General features: G+C 30.5%; 1 protein-coding gene across 1 annotated transcript; it reads left to right on the plus strand.

The window, feature by feature from the left end:
- Positions 1 to 2,296: 2,296 nt before the first annotated feature.
- LOC112525666 (hippocampus abundant transcript 1 protein-like) lies at positions 2,297 to 17,197 on the plus strand. Its single transcript, XM_025135888.1, has 15 exons — positions 2,297 to 2,318; positions 3,901 to 4,049; positions 10,567 to 10,678; positions 12,774 to 12,886; positions 13,921 to 14,046; positions 14,119 to 14,321; positions 14,518 to 14,593; positions 14,705 to 14,791; positions 15,083 to 15,163; positions 16,061 to 16,093; positions 16,207 to 16,260; positions 16,343 to 16,384; positions 16,535 to 16,613; positions 16,693 to 16,763; positions 17,030 to 17,197. Exons 1-15 carry the CDS (start codon positions 2,297 to 2,299, stop codon positions 17,120 to 17,122), a joined length of 1,341 nt encoding a protein of 446 aa, XP_024991656.1. The 3' UTR covers positions 17,123 to 17,197.
- The last annotated feature ends 235 nt before the right edge of the window (positions 17,198 to 17,432 follow it).

Consider the following 17,432-nt stretch of genomic DNA (forward strand, 5'->3'; position numbering starts at 1 on the left):
AAGCATCTCCATGGAACCATCACTGAAACGATGATCTAATTCCATTAATTGACAATTAATTGCTTCATAAAAGATATCCACTCGGTAATGATGCTCAAGTGTATGATCATTATGCTCATTACGAGCTCGATTCCCTCTCCTAACGTAGGAAGAAGACAAGTCGGGAATATCTATGTTACGTACCTAAGTGTTTAGATTGTATGATTTTAATTCATATTCATGACTGTTAAGTGTTAACCAAAGAACAAACCAGTGAACAAACCAGTGAAGAGTCAAGAGTGAACTGTTAACTCAATCTGTATGATTTCAATTCAGGCCATAGATACCACAGAAACAGAATCATTTCTATCACACAATCCTTTTTACACTTATAATTAACAAACCCTAAATCAAATAACATTGATCAACAATATAGTCATAGACTCATAGGCCTAATTCCTATCAACAAATAACAATAAATATACAGGCATTAGGCATACTGCATACAGCTTTTGGGGCCTCAAGCACAAACAGAACAGGAAGTCAGGAACAACAGGCATGAGGCAACAGCAGTCAAGAAGAGTCAACAACAGAAAATGAGAGAAGCAGGGCTTACCGCGAGTTAACGTGGCCGGCTGGGCGCTGGCCGTCGACCGCCGAGTCCGAGTGCCGCCTCCGCCTCCGCCTCCGTATACGCTGGTCGGCTGTCGCTGGTGGTCCCCTGTCGCCGTCGTTCCACAGCCCACAGTCCACACTTCACACTCCACAGCCTGCACTGCAGTGGTCGCCCGTTGCCGTCGGCCGTCGCTCTCGTCTCGCCTCTCGAGTCTCGCCTGAGTAGTGAGTGTCCGGAGTCGCCTTTCGGGATTGGAGGGTGGGGGGGCCGATTGAAATTTTTTGTTTTCTAGAACCTCTGGTCTAAACTAGTCAATGGTATTTGGGAGAAAAATCACAGGGGCCTGGGCCCCTATAGGCCCATATTGTGTTCCGCCCCTGGTACACATCATCATATATATTGATCTCAACACCATGCATGTATGAATATGATATATATATATATATATATATATATATATATATATATATATAAAAGAGTAATATAGCTTTCATTCATTATTTGACATCCAATTATTTTAACATGATAATAAATATTGTTTGTTGCTACAATAATCCAACCCCCCCTAAAATTCTTGTATTAACTTGCAAGCCACGGCCCCTACCTTTTACTCTTCACGTCTTCCAACTTTCTTTCTTTGTCTTTGACTTATATGTCTCCTTCCTTTCCTTCATATTATTTTTTTTAAATTACAAGTTAAATATAACCTTTTTAAGGAAATATTTGTGGCCAAATAATATATTTTATAGCTTAAAAACGCATTTTTTAGGTAGCGTTTGATGTGCAAACTAAACGAGACTGGACAACTATTATGTGCATGGCGTGACTAATTAATTGTTTGTTATGCATTTAGTAAAACTAGAACATGACCGGACAAACTCTCAAAACTGTCGGATTCCTTTCATTTTAATATTTTTATCATAAGAATAAAAAATTATTATTTAAAATATATATATATATATATATATATATATATATATATTATGTAGTGATTTCAGATTTTGTTTATGTTATGACGGTAAAATAGTAATTTTATATTTTTGTTCAATGATGTTCCACCTTTGTGGTGGAACATAAAAGACTCTAGTTTAAAAAGGAAAATTGATTGAAATAACCATTTTTCATGAAACAATTCACCTCCTAGCCATTCTTCTCATAATTTCATTAAAGAAAAATCATTACCTTCGCAAAGGCCCGGGTCGCACTTGCAAAGGGGCCAATTAAAAAATATTAATCTTAAGTTTGAAACTATGATCTCTTTCTCTATATCAATGGCCCGTTAAACAATTGACGTCACTTGATATCCATGGCGCATTTTTGAAAAATGAAGACCTGAGAGGATTGGCACCTCCGTCGGTGATATATTGAGAGGAGTGGCACCTTTTACAAGTTTAAAACTTAACTACAAAGGTGGTAACTGATTGGTTTGAGCTTGGGCTCCAAAGGTCAAAAGTGGCTAGCTAGAGGTTTCAAGTTCAAATCCAATGATGAATAAAAATTCTCTTGTGACCATGGAGGTTAAAATGCGGTGGCCACCTGGGATTAGTCGGCTCACATAACGGATTGGATATCCAAGTTAATCGGAAAAAAAAAGTTTGAAACTTGGCTGACACTTGAGTTGAGTTCTTTTATTGTGTAAAATACCCCCTCCACAAGTTACGACAAGGGAACTTGCAGAGGTATTGATTTTTTTCGTAAGATATGGAAGATGGTTGGTTAGGAGGTAAATTGAGTTAGATAAAATGGATATTCACCTCAACTTCCCTTAAATAAAACCAATTTGTGATAAGTTATTTTATTTGATACAGGGAAAGTCTGGCTTTGGTTAAAAAAAACTATGAAAATCTGATCAAATAATTAATCTGAAGATAATTTAAAATATTTATTACAGTAATACCCAGAAATAACTTTCATAGATCATAAAAATACAACTAAATGCACATAACAAAATATAATAAAATAAAACTATTTTCCTTAAACCATAGAACCATGTATGTAATAAACTCATCATAAAAAACTATGATTAGTGAATAAACAAGTATAGTATATAACAAAAAGTTTGTGTACAAAATAAATATAAATTAGAAAATAAACAAGGGATACAAGCACCCGTGTCCAAGACCGAATGCCCGAATGGATTTATCGAGCTAAAACGGATCTTAATTTTGGATAAGGACAAAGTTGAACCTTAGAATCTGATGTTGGAAACTTTCTTAGGTTAAAACGAGTCCTCAAAAATCAAAACGTAAATATCTTTAATCAGATCATTAATTCATAGAGCAGAACGAATACGCTTATTTTTTTTTTTTTATGGTATGATATATATGACTCCCTTAAAGAAATGGAAGTTATTAGGTTTATTTTAGGAAAGGGACTACAAATGTGGTGTAGACAAGTAGCCTATCCTTACTCTCAAGTAAAGCATAAAATGACCCATACACCCTTTATTCTTTCTTCTTCTTTTTCTTTTTCAGGCAATACTTCCTTCATCTTAATGTTGGTCTAAAAGAATGTCATTTCATCCATTTATTTATCTGAAAAGACTATTATAAGTTACGTAATGATATCAGTTATATCATTTTTGTTTAAATTTTATCTACAGACGCCCGTATGTCTTATTCATACCATTTCAGTAATTGTTGATGAATTTTTACAAACACCAATAGCTATTGATTTGTAAACGTGATCTACGGAATAGGAATTCCGTCAAAAACAGAAGGCGATCAAATTTACCAAGTTCAGTTTGTTTCACGTTCATTTGAATGTGACATATGGGCAGTTTCATTTAGAAATTTTGATTATTTTCATAATCTAAGGAACCATTTATTTTGTGAGTATTCATGATAAATATTATTATTCTTCATGAATAACATTTATCATGAATACTTACCAAAAAAAAAAAAAAGTGGTTCATGAGTTCCTAAAATATCTAAGGTTCATAAATGAAACTTTTTCTCGTGCGACCAACATAACTTTAATTTAACGAGTCGGGCATGCTATTTTGTAATTTCCGTAACTACAGGGGTAATATGGTAATTTCATGAAATAATAGATATATTTATCTTGAAAGGAAAAGAGTGAAGGCAGTGAGTAATTGTAACTTGGCTTGTGAGATTCATTTGCTTCAATGACATAATTCAATAGTGACGTCTGCTTTCATTCGGTTCGTATATAAAGAGGGTGGTGTAGACTTCCACATTAAGCATTGCTTCCCTTTCTTGGCTTTAAGTTTTTTTTACATCACCACCACCGGCACCGGCCACAGTGAACCACCACCATGACGGAGAAGACAGTCGTATCTTCAGGGCTGGGCCACCTTTTCATGACGGTATTTGTTTTCAATTTCGCCAATTTCATGGTGGTCCCGGCGATTACAGATGTCAGCATGGCGGCACTTTGTCCTGGGGAAGATGAATGCTCCTTGGCGATTTACCTCACCGGAATTCAACAAGCGGTAATAACTTTACCTAATTTATTTATATTAATTACGCTTGATCTTTATTTATTATTTTAATCACAATTTAAATGCACTATTCTGTTATAATTAAGAATAGAATGTAATTAAAAACTACGTTTTTTTGATACTTTCTATGTAGATTTCTTGCTTGTTTCGCCAAAATGCACGGCAACATCGAAAAAGTAATTTATTTTGTATATTTACTATAGAGTTAATTTTTATTCTATTTTTTAATTTATATATGCACATATATAATGTTTATTTATATATATATATATATATATATATGTATATAGATAGAGAGAGAGAGGGGAGGTATTGTACAACCCTTTATATTTATGCAACCAATACAACTCAATCTCAACCGTCCATTTAATTTGATGAATATGTAATTTTATAGAAGTTTTGATTGTTTTCTAATATAAAGTATTGATCATAATAAATGAACTTTATTCATCTTCCATAAATATTTAAATCATAATAAATGAACTCTCATTATTTTCATAAACATTTTAATTTATTGGGTTGCATTGTTTGTACAAATATAATGGGTTGCATTTGAAACAAACTCTATATACATATATAGGGGTGGGTTCAAATAAAAACCACTCAATTTGTAAAAACCGTGAAAACCTCATTCAACCAATCATAATTTTTCATTTTGTTAATTTTTTTGTAATTATGAGAGGTTGATTAACCATTTTTATTGTGGAGGGTGTTAATCATGGATATTATCATCTTCATTATTTTAATTTTAGAGAAATACATGAAACAGTTTCATTAAAATTTCATTAAGTAGTATATGAAACAATTTCATAATCACATATGAAACAACTTCATCAAAAAAAGTATTATATGAAACAATTGCACAAGATTAACAATTTCATGAAAAAATTTCATAAGATTAACGACGGATGAGAGTAGTTTTTACGGTTTTTATAAATTGGAGTGGTTTTCATTTGATCGCTCCTCTACATATATATATATATATATATATATATATATATACATATACATCTTAAATGCATAACAGTTCATTTAAAATATTTAATTAGTATCAGTCGTGTAAATGTCGTAAAGGTAAAAAAAAGCATAGATTATTTTAACATATTTACCATTAAGAAACGTTTATATGTTAATACTTTTATGGATATTACTAAATAAACCGTTCATAAATATAAATCAAATACGTTACAAATATAAAAGAAATCAGTTTGGGGACAAGAGTGGTGTCTGATTGGTGTGAACTTGGGCTCCAAAGATCAAAGTACCTGGAGGTCTCAAGTTCAAATCCCAGAAAGAATAAAAATCCTCTTGTGGCCACGGAGGTTCAAATGCAGTGACTCCGGGCCATCCGCAAAGTAGGTGGTCGCCCTGTGATTAATCGGCTCGCATAACGGGTTGGATATCCAGGTTAATCAAAAATAAAAAATAAAATAATAATTTATATAATACATAAAAAGTTTATTCAGTGTTCCCTATTTCAATGTAGACAAATTTTTTGGTTGGAAAAAAGAATTGGTGTCGGAAACAAAAGAAAAAAACGAAAGAACAAAAGATAGGGGGTGGTGATGTTGTTTGGTGAAATCTTTTGAACAAGTTTTTCAAACGAATTTCTAATTGTTTTACAAATCAAGTCTCTTTTGTTCACACGTTTTTTATTTTTTTCACTTTTCTCATGTGTTTGTCATATGAGAGACATTTTTTCATGTTTTTTTCTATCATAAATCTTATATTCAACCCCTTTCCTTCACGGCTTCACCATCATCCTCCATCTTCGGCATCCCTCCCTTATTATATATATATATTTATATATATATATATATATATATATATAATATTACATTATTTATATTTTGAAGAGTAAATTATGTTTTTTATTCATGTCGTTTGTTAAAAATTATGGATTTTGTTCTTGTGGTTTTAAAATTCTTGCTTTCATTCTTATGATTTGCAATTCATTTATATTTTCGTTCATGAGCCCAAAACACTACTTTCAAGTATGAAGGACCAAAATAGAAATGAAATAAAAACCATAGAGACGAAAAAAGCAATAAATGTTATATCGTAAGGATGAAAAAAGTGATGAATTATAAACCATAAGAATGAAAATTGTAATTTCAAAACATTAAGGATGAAAATATAAATTTTTAATAAACCACGAGAACTAAAAACGTAATTTACTCTATTTTGAATAATATTTTTTGTTTATTATATATATATATATATATATGTATGTAATACTATTTTATTTTGATCCGATGCATCTCATTGCTGTTGATATTTAATTAACATTGATCCAAGTATGGGTTTCTTTTTACCCTTCTCATCATAACTTTCATTCTCATTAGAACTCAATCATACACAATGGATGACATAAATGATCAATTTAAAATAAAATGATAAAATTAATCTTTCAAACTATCGTTAATAATTTATTTTAATTAATGTGATTAGAATTGAATAAAAACAAATCAGCTGTTATAATTAAAAAAAAATTATATGTGATTAATATAGTCATATATAATATCTATTTTTTTTTAACAATATCATGTTTTAAATTATAATACACCACTCTGCAATTATGTAAAAAGGTTTCAAAATAATATTTGATAATATTTTGAGATGACTCGAGCTGATAAACATTAAAAAAATTCAAAGTATTATCAGTTAAGCTACTTTAGTTTTCCTAAGTTTAACCTTAATGTTACAAAAATAGACATGTATACTTTTTGATTTGTTTTATATTTGACTAAATACAATTATTAATTTTCTAGCAATTGAATTATTTATGAATATATAATAAAATGTGAACTTCACAATTGTAACCCAATGTATTAATTGAATAACAAATTGTAAATAGTTTTAAGAGCACACTACAATTTTGGTCGCTATGATTAACGCTAAACTTCAAAAGTGGTCTATAGACTTTAATAACTATAGTTATCATCCCTCCTGTTTACATTTTGTTTTGAAAATCGTTCCTGGTCATTGCCTCTGTTAAAATTGTTCGTTAAGTAAGGGTGTTTCTGTCTTTTTAAGTCTTTTCTTTTTCATTTTTTATTAAACGGTTTCTAAAGTACACATGCTTTAAGCATATGTACAATCCATCAATGCACCACCCTCATCTTCTTTCCCAAACTCATTTTCTTCCCTAAGATTTAATAGCTCCGATGAACTACAAATTCCTTTTGGTGAACCCATGGCTACAATTTTCTTCCTATGAACCCATGCCACGTTAACCAGATGAAAAATATACAAGCACCACCAATGTTGTTCGAATGTTTTGACATGTTTCTAATTCATATCCATAATCAAACGTTCATACTAGGAAGTCAAATTAAAAAATTTGAGACGTTGAAAATTATGAATATAAAGCTTCATATTATCCTTAACAACCCATAAATTTATGAATATAAAGCTTGAAACGAAGAATAAACAAGAAAAGGGAAGCCCATGTGCCAAACCATCTTACGTATTTCAAATCAGATTGAAGACCTCATAGCCTGATTAAACCATTTATGGAATAACGAATAATTGATTAAACCTAAATCAATTATATATACAAACACAAATCCTAAATCAAGATACAAACTCATAACCTAAATATCTCTTTAAATCAAACTAAATCAAGGGGAGAGGAGGTTTCCATTTACAAAGAGAAAACAAGGAGGGGAGCGTTCATCTGGGGAGCTGGGATTGAGGGCATCGGAGTCACATGGATGAGGGGCGCTAAAGCTATAGAGTTGCTTAGACTTTGATGCTCAGACTTGGCTGAGCGCCTCCCTCACCAAGCTTGGAACATGTTTGATTGTAAATCAAACCTGGAGGAGTGAATTTCGAACCATTCAAATGAAGGAGTAAGTTTTGAGAGAAATGTTGAGGGTGAAAGATCAAAGAAGGAGATGCTGGTTCACCGGAAAGTTTGAAGGGGGAAGGGTTGTGGCCAACTAAGAGCTCGCTGGATAGTTGGAGTGTGTATATGTATTCATATATATTATTTTTTTAACATAAAATTAGTAAGAAGAGGTAAAAAGACTGAAATACCCTTTAATTAACAGACAATTTTGATGGAGTTAATGATTATAGACAATTTTCAAAGCAAAATATAAATAATATGAACGATTAAAGTAGTTATTGAAGTCCAGGGACCACTTTTAAAAATTGATGTAAACCACAGGTACCAAACTTGTAGTTTACTCTAGTTTTAATTATTTAAAAAAATAATATTCCATTTTAAATAAAAGAGACAACATAGGAACTGTGTTTACATTTCTGCAGATGTGATGTGGACCATGGGATTCTGGATACTTGACCAAAATGAATAAACGGTAATATTTAATTAAAAATTTATTAAAAAAATACATATCTTATTTTATAAATTATACAATTAAAAAAGACTCATTAATAACCTTAAAAAGAGTACACTTTTAATATCCCTCCTAAAAATTGTAATAATTAGTTAATTGTATATTTTAATTAATTTTATGTATTAATAATCAATATTAAAGAATTCCATAACATTTTCGATGTAAGAAAATTATTAAGCTAATAATGAAATTTTCCTGTTCAAGAATAAGCAAATGGTTAGATCGATTAGTTTTAAAGTTATTAATAAGATCTTTTTAATTGTATAATTTGTATAATAAAAAATATACATATTAAAGTATTTTAATTAAAATATAATTAATTAACATGATAAAAATATATAATGAAAAATATAAAGAAGTAAAAGGATATATAAAAATTCGTAGGACCATATATGTAACATTTAAAATTAATAATGGAAAAAATTAATAGAATAAAGTGCACGCTCATGAGTAACATGAATTGGGTGCCCATTTTTTGAGAAAAATATATTTTGAAGTAAATTCTTTTTATTATTTGGTCAAGAACCCATGGGATTCTGGTTCAAGATTCCATTTCTGGTGGAATTAGTCAAACTTAAAACCTCCCATTTTTAGATAACACATGATTGAAAATTAAGGGGAAATCAAATTAAATATTAAATTAATTATAATCTGTCCAAAATTAAAATATAAATAAATTTAATTATACCAAAATACAATTTATTGAGAGTATTTTTAATTGGTTATTTGAAGTAAAAAATTGGAGATTTTAAAGATTTTTTTTATTAACTTGGATATCCAACCCGTTATGCGAACCGATTAATTTTAGAATGACCACCTGCTTTGCAGATAGTTCGGAGTTACCGTATTTGAACCTCCATGACCATAAGATGATTTTTATTATTTAGAGAAGGGAAAACAAGATGAGAAAAATAAAATTTATAAAACTACGTAATGAGATAAAAATGTATTATTAATTCTTTTTTATACTCTTTTTCATGTTTGTTGGATATTAATTGTACTGAATATTTTAATAATATAACAAATATTAAATGTATTGAATATTTTAATAATATAATTAATATTTAAATATTTAAAATAGAAAATTTGTTGAGGCATTAAATGTACTAAATTTTTTAATAATATAATTAATATTCGAATATTCAAAATAGAAAACTTATTAGAGTCCAATGTAATCTTCTTTAGAAATTTTGAATTTTAGTTCTTTATTTTAAATAAATTACATAAAATATGTTACAAATACTCTTAATTTAAAATATTTTTATAATTAAATTTAACTTCAATTATTTGTTTATCACCGATAATTTAAAGCATTGATAGAATTTCTTATAAACTTACAATTTTTTTCATGTGATACAATAATTTAGCTGTTTGATTGTTGTTACTAAATTATGCATCAAATTAAACTTCTTAACTTTTTATAACAAATATTTTCTATGAAATGTTTCTTAATTTAAAAAATTGCAATATTTGAATTGATAATTAACTTATTTAAAAATATTTATCATCAGTCATTTAAAAACTTATAAAGCCTTGAACGAACATCATTTTCGCAGTAAACAATAAAGATGTAGAGTATATAGAATAAATAGTCCTAATTAGTGACATGCGTCTTTAATATAAATCAGAGTTGAAAAAAAAAATGTCGACAAAAATAAGATAATTTTATTTTTGATTGGACTATCTCAGATAGCCCTAATGAAAAATAGGACAATTTTATTTTCTAGAATATAATTAGTCAACAAATGCATACAAGGTGGGATCCGTGCACTTATTCAACCAATTTTTGCAATTATTATTTTTTATATGAAAAATGTACACTATATATTATGGGTGGTTTAGGGATATTGTTAAATATAAAGGGTATCAACATAAAAACCTAAAAAGTCTCTGAAATTGATAAAAAGAAAACTCGTAAAATTCTCTTAAAACCAACAAAAAAAATTAAAAAAATCATTAGAAACAATGAAATTCACAAAAAAAAAACAAATCAGATGATTTTACGGATTTTTAAACCTTATTAAAGATATTTGTTCAGCAAAAAATCTTAAATCCGCCGCTAAATACGTATATAAAGTTTTAATTTATATATAATATTTAAGTTAGAGAAAATTGTAATTTGAAATCTGTAAATATGAATACAGATAACAGGAATGGGGAGCCTAGTGATGATGCCTTTGATTGGAAATCTCTCTGATCATTATGGAAGGAAAGTGATGCTCACCGTGCCGATGTTGCTCGCCACTTTACCCTTGGGTATGCTTTCTATGTCTTTTCTTTTTATTTATTTAATTAATTACACTAATAAATAAATTAACACTTAAAAATCAGAAAGTTGAGTATTATATCTATACTATCTTATAAGATTTTGTGCCTAAATCTTAAAACTTGTATATCTGTCTTATAAAATGTTAACATCATATTATTAAAAAAATCGTTTTTATATATTTTATTATCTACGTGTTCTAAAATTAGTAACAAATACAAGGAGTAGGTGTAGAGATGGTACTTTTATGTGTTCCAAAATTAGTAACGAATACAAGGAGTATGTGTAGAGACCGTATTGGACAAATTTTAGCACGTGGAGAGAAGGTTTCTCCGTATATTTATCTATTTTGTCCTTATTTTTATAATACTTGTTTTTTTTATATTTATTTATCTTTTAATACTGATTTAAATATATAAATATCGAGTTAATCTGTAAAATCGTTTATTGGGTTTTTTCTGATGTATTTGACATCTAATTCATATATGAATTCTATTTAAAAAAAGTATCACGTATTTGTTTTATATTGGCTTAATAAGATAAATTAAAACATTATACGAAATCGTCTTATCATGAATGCTAGACGGTTGTCTTGTTGCTTTCTTTAGGCATTTAAAGTTGGGTGTAGGTTCACTTTGGACGGTGAATTGTTTTATGCTTTTTGGAAGAAGAGTTTTTACTTTATTTACTTTGTTTGTACAAAGATAAAAATATATAATTTAATGAAATTGTTTGATTATTTGTAACATTTATAATATACGATTAAGTAAGTTTAATACGAGAGTTCTAATAATAATAGAAAGTTGTTATATTAGATGTGACGTGACATTGAATTTAAATTATAAACTTCACTAAAAAAATTCAAGGATCATTTAATATTTATAAACTCTCATGTTTTCTAAAACAAACTATGCGATATAACAAAAGTAGTAAAATGCTTATGACGTGTAGTTCAATTGATAAAAAGTACTCGACAACTTTACCTAAATATAGACAGGTAACGGGTTCGATCCTCTCATCCGTTCACTAGCCTCAACCACTGAGTAAGTCAAGAAATGTCTCTTTACATTAGTGTCCAAGTTCTGTATGAGACGGATTATGGTTGCGAGTAATCAACTTTAATAAAACAAAAGTTATTTAAACACGTGTTAATTTGTTATTGGATATTCAGTCTTTAAAAAAAATTGGAACCAAAAGAATGAAAAGGGGTTAGTGGATATGCAGGCATTAAGCAACCCGAAGTGGACCAAATCAAGGATACAACTTTTCTTAATGCATCCGAAAGTTAAAGTATTTATTTTCTAAATATTTTTTCACCTGAAATATTATTTTATATCACATAGCGAAAGTTATAAAATATTATTTCTTATATAAGTGCGTAAAACAAGTAAAAATATTGGTATTTTCGTATATGAAAAAACAAATTAATTGAATATTCAAGGGTCGTTTAACAAATATTTAATGGTAATTATTTGTCGGGTCAGTTTTATACCTTACACATGAACATGAAAAATACCAAGAATTTTACCCGGTAAAAACGATAATAAGAACCGAAAATCTTATCAAATATAATGATTCAATCATGTTCTTAGACTCCTAATCTTATCGAAACCATTTAAAATTTAGAAATCGTGAAAACCACCATCATAGATGAAACAACATATACGAAACCAATGAATCACCCTGGCGTATTTGGTAAATCCTTCGATAAAGCACCCAAATCCTACTTTATTCGGTTTCAGGTCGTCTTTTTTGGGGTTGATATCCTTTGTTATCTTTTAAGATCAAAAGTGAGCTTCCAATTTCACTTTTTACACATTTGGAATAGTTCCAGTGCCACTACTACTTTCTTCTTTTTATGTCATCACCACCCAATCTTAAAGCTTTTAACAAACAAAGGCCACCAATCTCTCTCTCTCTCTCCCCTCTTTACATTTTGATGTTAATATTTCATTTCAATTAACATATATTTTTATCTGTTAGATTATTTTTAACGTATCCTTAAAAATAGAAAAAAATTATTTACAAAAAATATACGGATGATATATAATACAACTAACTGATAATATATGGTGGGTAAAACAGTAATATTGGCGTACAGCAGGGAGAGGAACTTCTTCTATGCATACTATGTGCTCAAGACACTCGTCTCCATGATATGTGAAGGAAGTGTACTTTGTCTTGCACACGCTTACGTGGTAATCATCTTCATCTCTTTGTTATGTATTTGTATCAATAGCTTGTAAATTAACCGTAAGGGTCGTGCTTGATTGGTTTGAACTTGACTTCAAAGATCAAAAGTAACAGAAGGTCTCAGGTTCAAATCCAAGAGGAATAAAAATCCCCTTGTGGCCACGAAGGTTCAAATGCGGTGACTCTGGGCTATCTGTAAAGCAGGTGGTCGTCCTGAGATTAGTCGGCTCGTATAGCGGGTTGGATATCCAGATTAATAAAAAAATTAACTTGTAAATTATATATTAACAAAAAATTTGCCCATTTAAAATTATGAAAATTGGCTTTTTGCTTTTATAAAACTTATTTATTATATATTACTAGAACGGTACTCGCGGTGTTCACGCAAAACAGCGAGATACATTTTCACTTTAACGTTTCGTTTTATTTTTTTGTCTCTATTGATATAGTACGGTTTATATAGTTTTAAATAAAGATAATATTTTTACTTTTAAATAAAAATGTATTTGAATATATAAAAATTTGAAAAAAATATATTGATATTAATATCAAATTAACTATTTAAAAGTTCTTATTTTTTTGTACAATTTCTTTAATTTAATTTTTTATTATAATTTAATTTATGTCTAATAGAGAAGTTATTTATTTTTTGGGTTTAACAATATATTTTTTTATAAAGATAATGATTCTGTTAGAACTCAATAATTATTCTAATTATATTTTAAATTTTTTATATTTAAAATAGGATATATATCATGTATTTGATTATATTTATCTGCAGTTAGTTATACGAATTCAAAATAGAGCTTTAATAAGTTGTACTTACGCACAATTTACTTATAACCTTAAATTTTAAATATTATGCATTAAGAAACAATACTTTATGCATCAAAAAATGTTTTTAAGAGTTTTTGTCAAATGCTTTATAATATAGTATAGATATCTTCAAAAATCATGAAATCAGTTACTATTACAAGAATTACATAAATGTCCTTGGTTTGACTTATTACTAAAATGTTTGACTTGTGGAAATCATCAGGCGGATAACGTGGCAGTGGGACGACGGGGGTCGGCCTTTGGAATCCTTTCCGGCATATCATCCTGTTCCTTTGTCTTCGGCAATCTCTCCACTCGCTTCCTCCCCTCCGCCGCTTCCGTTTTCCAAGTAATTTTGCATAATATAAACACATTTCTGGTTCTATTTTATTCCAGTAATTTAATTGCTTGTTTGTTTTAGGTATCTGCGGCGGTGTCAATGGTTTCTGTAGTCTACATGAGAATTTTCTTGCCAGAATCGAGCATGGAGTCAGCGGTGATTGCCGTTTCGTCCAAAGAACAAACTGTGAATGAATCTCTTCTCGAAAAGGGGTGTACGGACAACCGCCGCCCTTTGCGTACGACTCCTTCTTTGCATGATTCAATTTCATTGTTGAGGAGCAGGTATGTCATTGTTCCTGTCTAGTAATACAATCTGAAAATTATTGGTAAATCGATTCCAAATTGTATAAGTATTTTATTTGAATAAAAGTAGGGTATTGATTTTGAGTTGGAAGCCTGATGAGTTTTGACACACGCAATGCTTATCATAGTGAAAATTGGAAAAACTGATGGCTTATTTCCTGAATGTTACTTTCAGCTGGACATTTTCACAAGCAGCTATCGTGGCTTTTTTCGGCAGCCTTGGTGAACTCGGTCTTTATTCTGCATTATTGGTACTTTATATACTGTCAACTAATTGTGATACTTTACTCAATAAAACACTAATTCTGATACTACTTTGAGCCTTTTCCATGGAGTTAAACTTTCATTTTTGTATACTGCAGTACTATTTAAAGGCAGAATTCCATTTTGATAAAGATCAGTTTGCTGACTTGATGATCATCAACGGCATCGCAGGGATCATATCTCAAGTATGCCTTCTAAATTTAGTATATTTTTGGGTAACCATGGTATCTGACTTTTAGTTAACCAATTCCACCAACACACATAGTTGAACCTGACAAAGCTATCCCTTACGGGAGATTGGTGTGACCCATATAGATTGATAGCACTCATGGAATCAAACTTGAGACCTCTTGCTTCATGAAAATGATAGGTGACCCCATGAGTATCGGTGATGCAATCAGTAGGGTGAAAGGAATATTTTGTATGTTTTTAAGATTCAACTTTGATGATAAAAATTTTGTACTCAACTTCTGCAGATGGTTCTTATGCCCCTGTTGTCTAAAGTTGTCAATGAAGAAAAAATTCTTGCAATTGGGCTCATCTTCAACTGTGTACATGTGAGTACATTTCCAGTTTGTTTTAATTTTTGACAAACTTCATAAAAGCATATTCATGACAGCTCTGGGTCCCAGAAGAACATCAAGGTTGAAGTTCTCATTTACTAAACTTGTTTGCCATATTATACAAGATTTTGAAAACTTAAAACTTAATACTCCCCATAAGCATAATGCAATACTCCAAGTAAACATAATTCATAAGAAAATTTCCACAACGTTCTATATTTTATACCCACTACTCAATATACATCATAGCCGAAGGGGTAATTCAAGAAACGCTAAGCTTCCCCTCTGAAGTACAGTCTTATGATTGTCCCACCAACTGAAGTGAATATTGATATCACCATAGAAGGAATAAGTGATTAGGGTGTGCACAAAGTCATCCGATCCAATTTAAGTTGACCGATCCATTTAGAACCGACCGATCATAATCAGATATCCAATTGTAATCGGATTGAATCGGATCCAAAATTTCAACATCCAAATCGGATCGGTCGGTCTTGGATGACAGTCCAACATCCAATAAAACCGAACCGATCCAATCCAATGACCATCCAATTCCCCATCCAATGACCATCCAATTCATATCTAATTAATAACTATATATAATTATTATCATTTCACGATATTTTTTTAGTTGATATTTATGTACATTATTTTTTAATAACTTAAGAAAATATATGAATAATTGGTTGAAATGGTGGATTAATTGGTTGAGTATTGGATCAAAAGATTGGACGGATCCAATCAAATCCAATGGATAACCAATAGTAACATGACAAAATCCAACATCCAATGGATGATTGGATCGGATCGGATCTACCTAAATCCATTGTATTTCACCCGATGAACACCCTTAAGTGATTTGCCTGATGTGATCTTTGGCTTTGAATACAGATCGTCCTTTACAGCGTAGCTTGGGCGCCCTGGGTATGTACTCGTGCCGTATTATCAAGAACAAGTTCTCTTTTCTTAATACACTTTACTGTGACATAAATATGCATGGTATGTTGCTACTGACTTTTGTAATTTGTATCAAACAGGTTGTTTATTTTGCAGCAACATTTCAGATTCTGGCTGTTTTTGCAGGACCAAGCGTGAGTTCTGTCTCTCTGCTGTATTTTCTGTCATTACTTTTTTTATTTATCCTCATCTTATAAGGAAGTTGATACTTTTCAGTTACGTAGCATCGTATCCAAACAAGTTGGTCCTACTGAGCAGGTAATCCATAGCGTATTTGGTTTGTATTCAAAGAATAATAGAGTCACAAGAATGTCTTTCCTTAAATCCGTTGATTAAGTTGATGGAACCTAAACAGATGATGGATTCTTGTATCGTCTTTTATATGGCTGTTATTTCTTTTCTTTCCAGGGAAAGGCTCAAGGGTGCATTACAGGCCTATGTTCCTTTGCCAGTATTGTTTCTCCACTGATTTTCAGCCCTCTAACAGGTGAAGAAACTTTCAAGGGTATGCTATATTTTCAGTTGATGTTAACTGGGGCTAATGAAGTTGTGCTTCTTTCCTGCAGCTTTATTCTTATCTGACAATGCTCCATTTGCCTTTCCTGGTTTTAGTCTTGTGTGTGCTGCATTTGCTATGGTAAGAGCTTTCGCACCATCTGAACTTATTCTGTTTTTTGATCTAGTTGGATCGGTTCTTGATATTTTGTCTACTATACTTGGGTATAAGGCAGAAATAGTATCTCAATTTTTTGTTGGGTGTTGCATCAAAATCACATTTTTTTCTCGTACTTTGATAAGAACGTGCATACGTTGACTGACAATAGTTTGGCCCCAAACTATATACCCAAATAACGAGTTCGACTACTGCCATACAAGTTGCTAAAGAGATTTATGTACATGCAGATGATCGCCTTCATTCAGAGTGTCATGATCAGAGCCCCTCCCCCACCTGTTCCAGATTCAAAACTTGACGATTCTGTCTCAGTGGAGCCTTAGAGTATTCTAATCAGAAGAGCAGCAAAATCTTAAGCACAAGCGTTTCTTTTTTCGTGGCTTGGTATGCTGGTGCATTTGCCGTTATACCCTCCTCTGATTATGTATATATATATATATATATATATATATATATATATATATATATATTAAGACCAACAGATATGTTAAATTTTTCACAACATAAAGTTAGCTACCTGCATACTAAGTAATGGACAAAAGTTCCATTTTGTAGGGGTACTTGTATATGTTGTCTAAGTTGGTAACAGAGGTATTTATCCTTGTTACTGTATATGAAAGCTATAGCGTATAA

This window comes from Cynara cardunculus, assembly GCF_001531365.2.
Source record: "Cynara cardunculus var. scolymus isolate 2C chromosome LG 13, CcrdV1, whole genome shotgun sequence".
In the NCBI taxonomy this organism is placed as follows: Eukaryota; Viridiplantae; Streptophyta; class Magnoliopsida; order Asterales; family Asteraceae; genus Cynara; species Cynara cardunculus.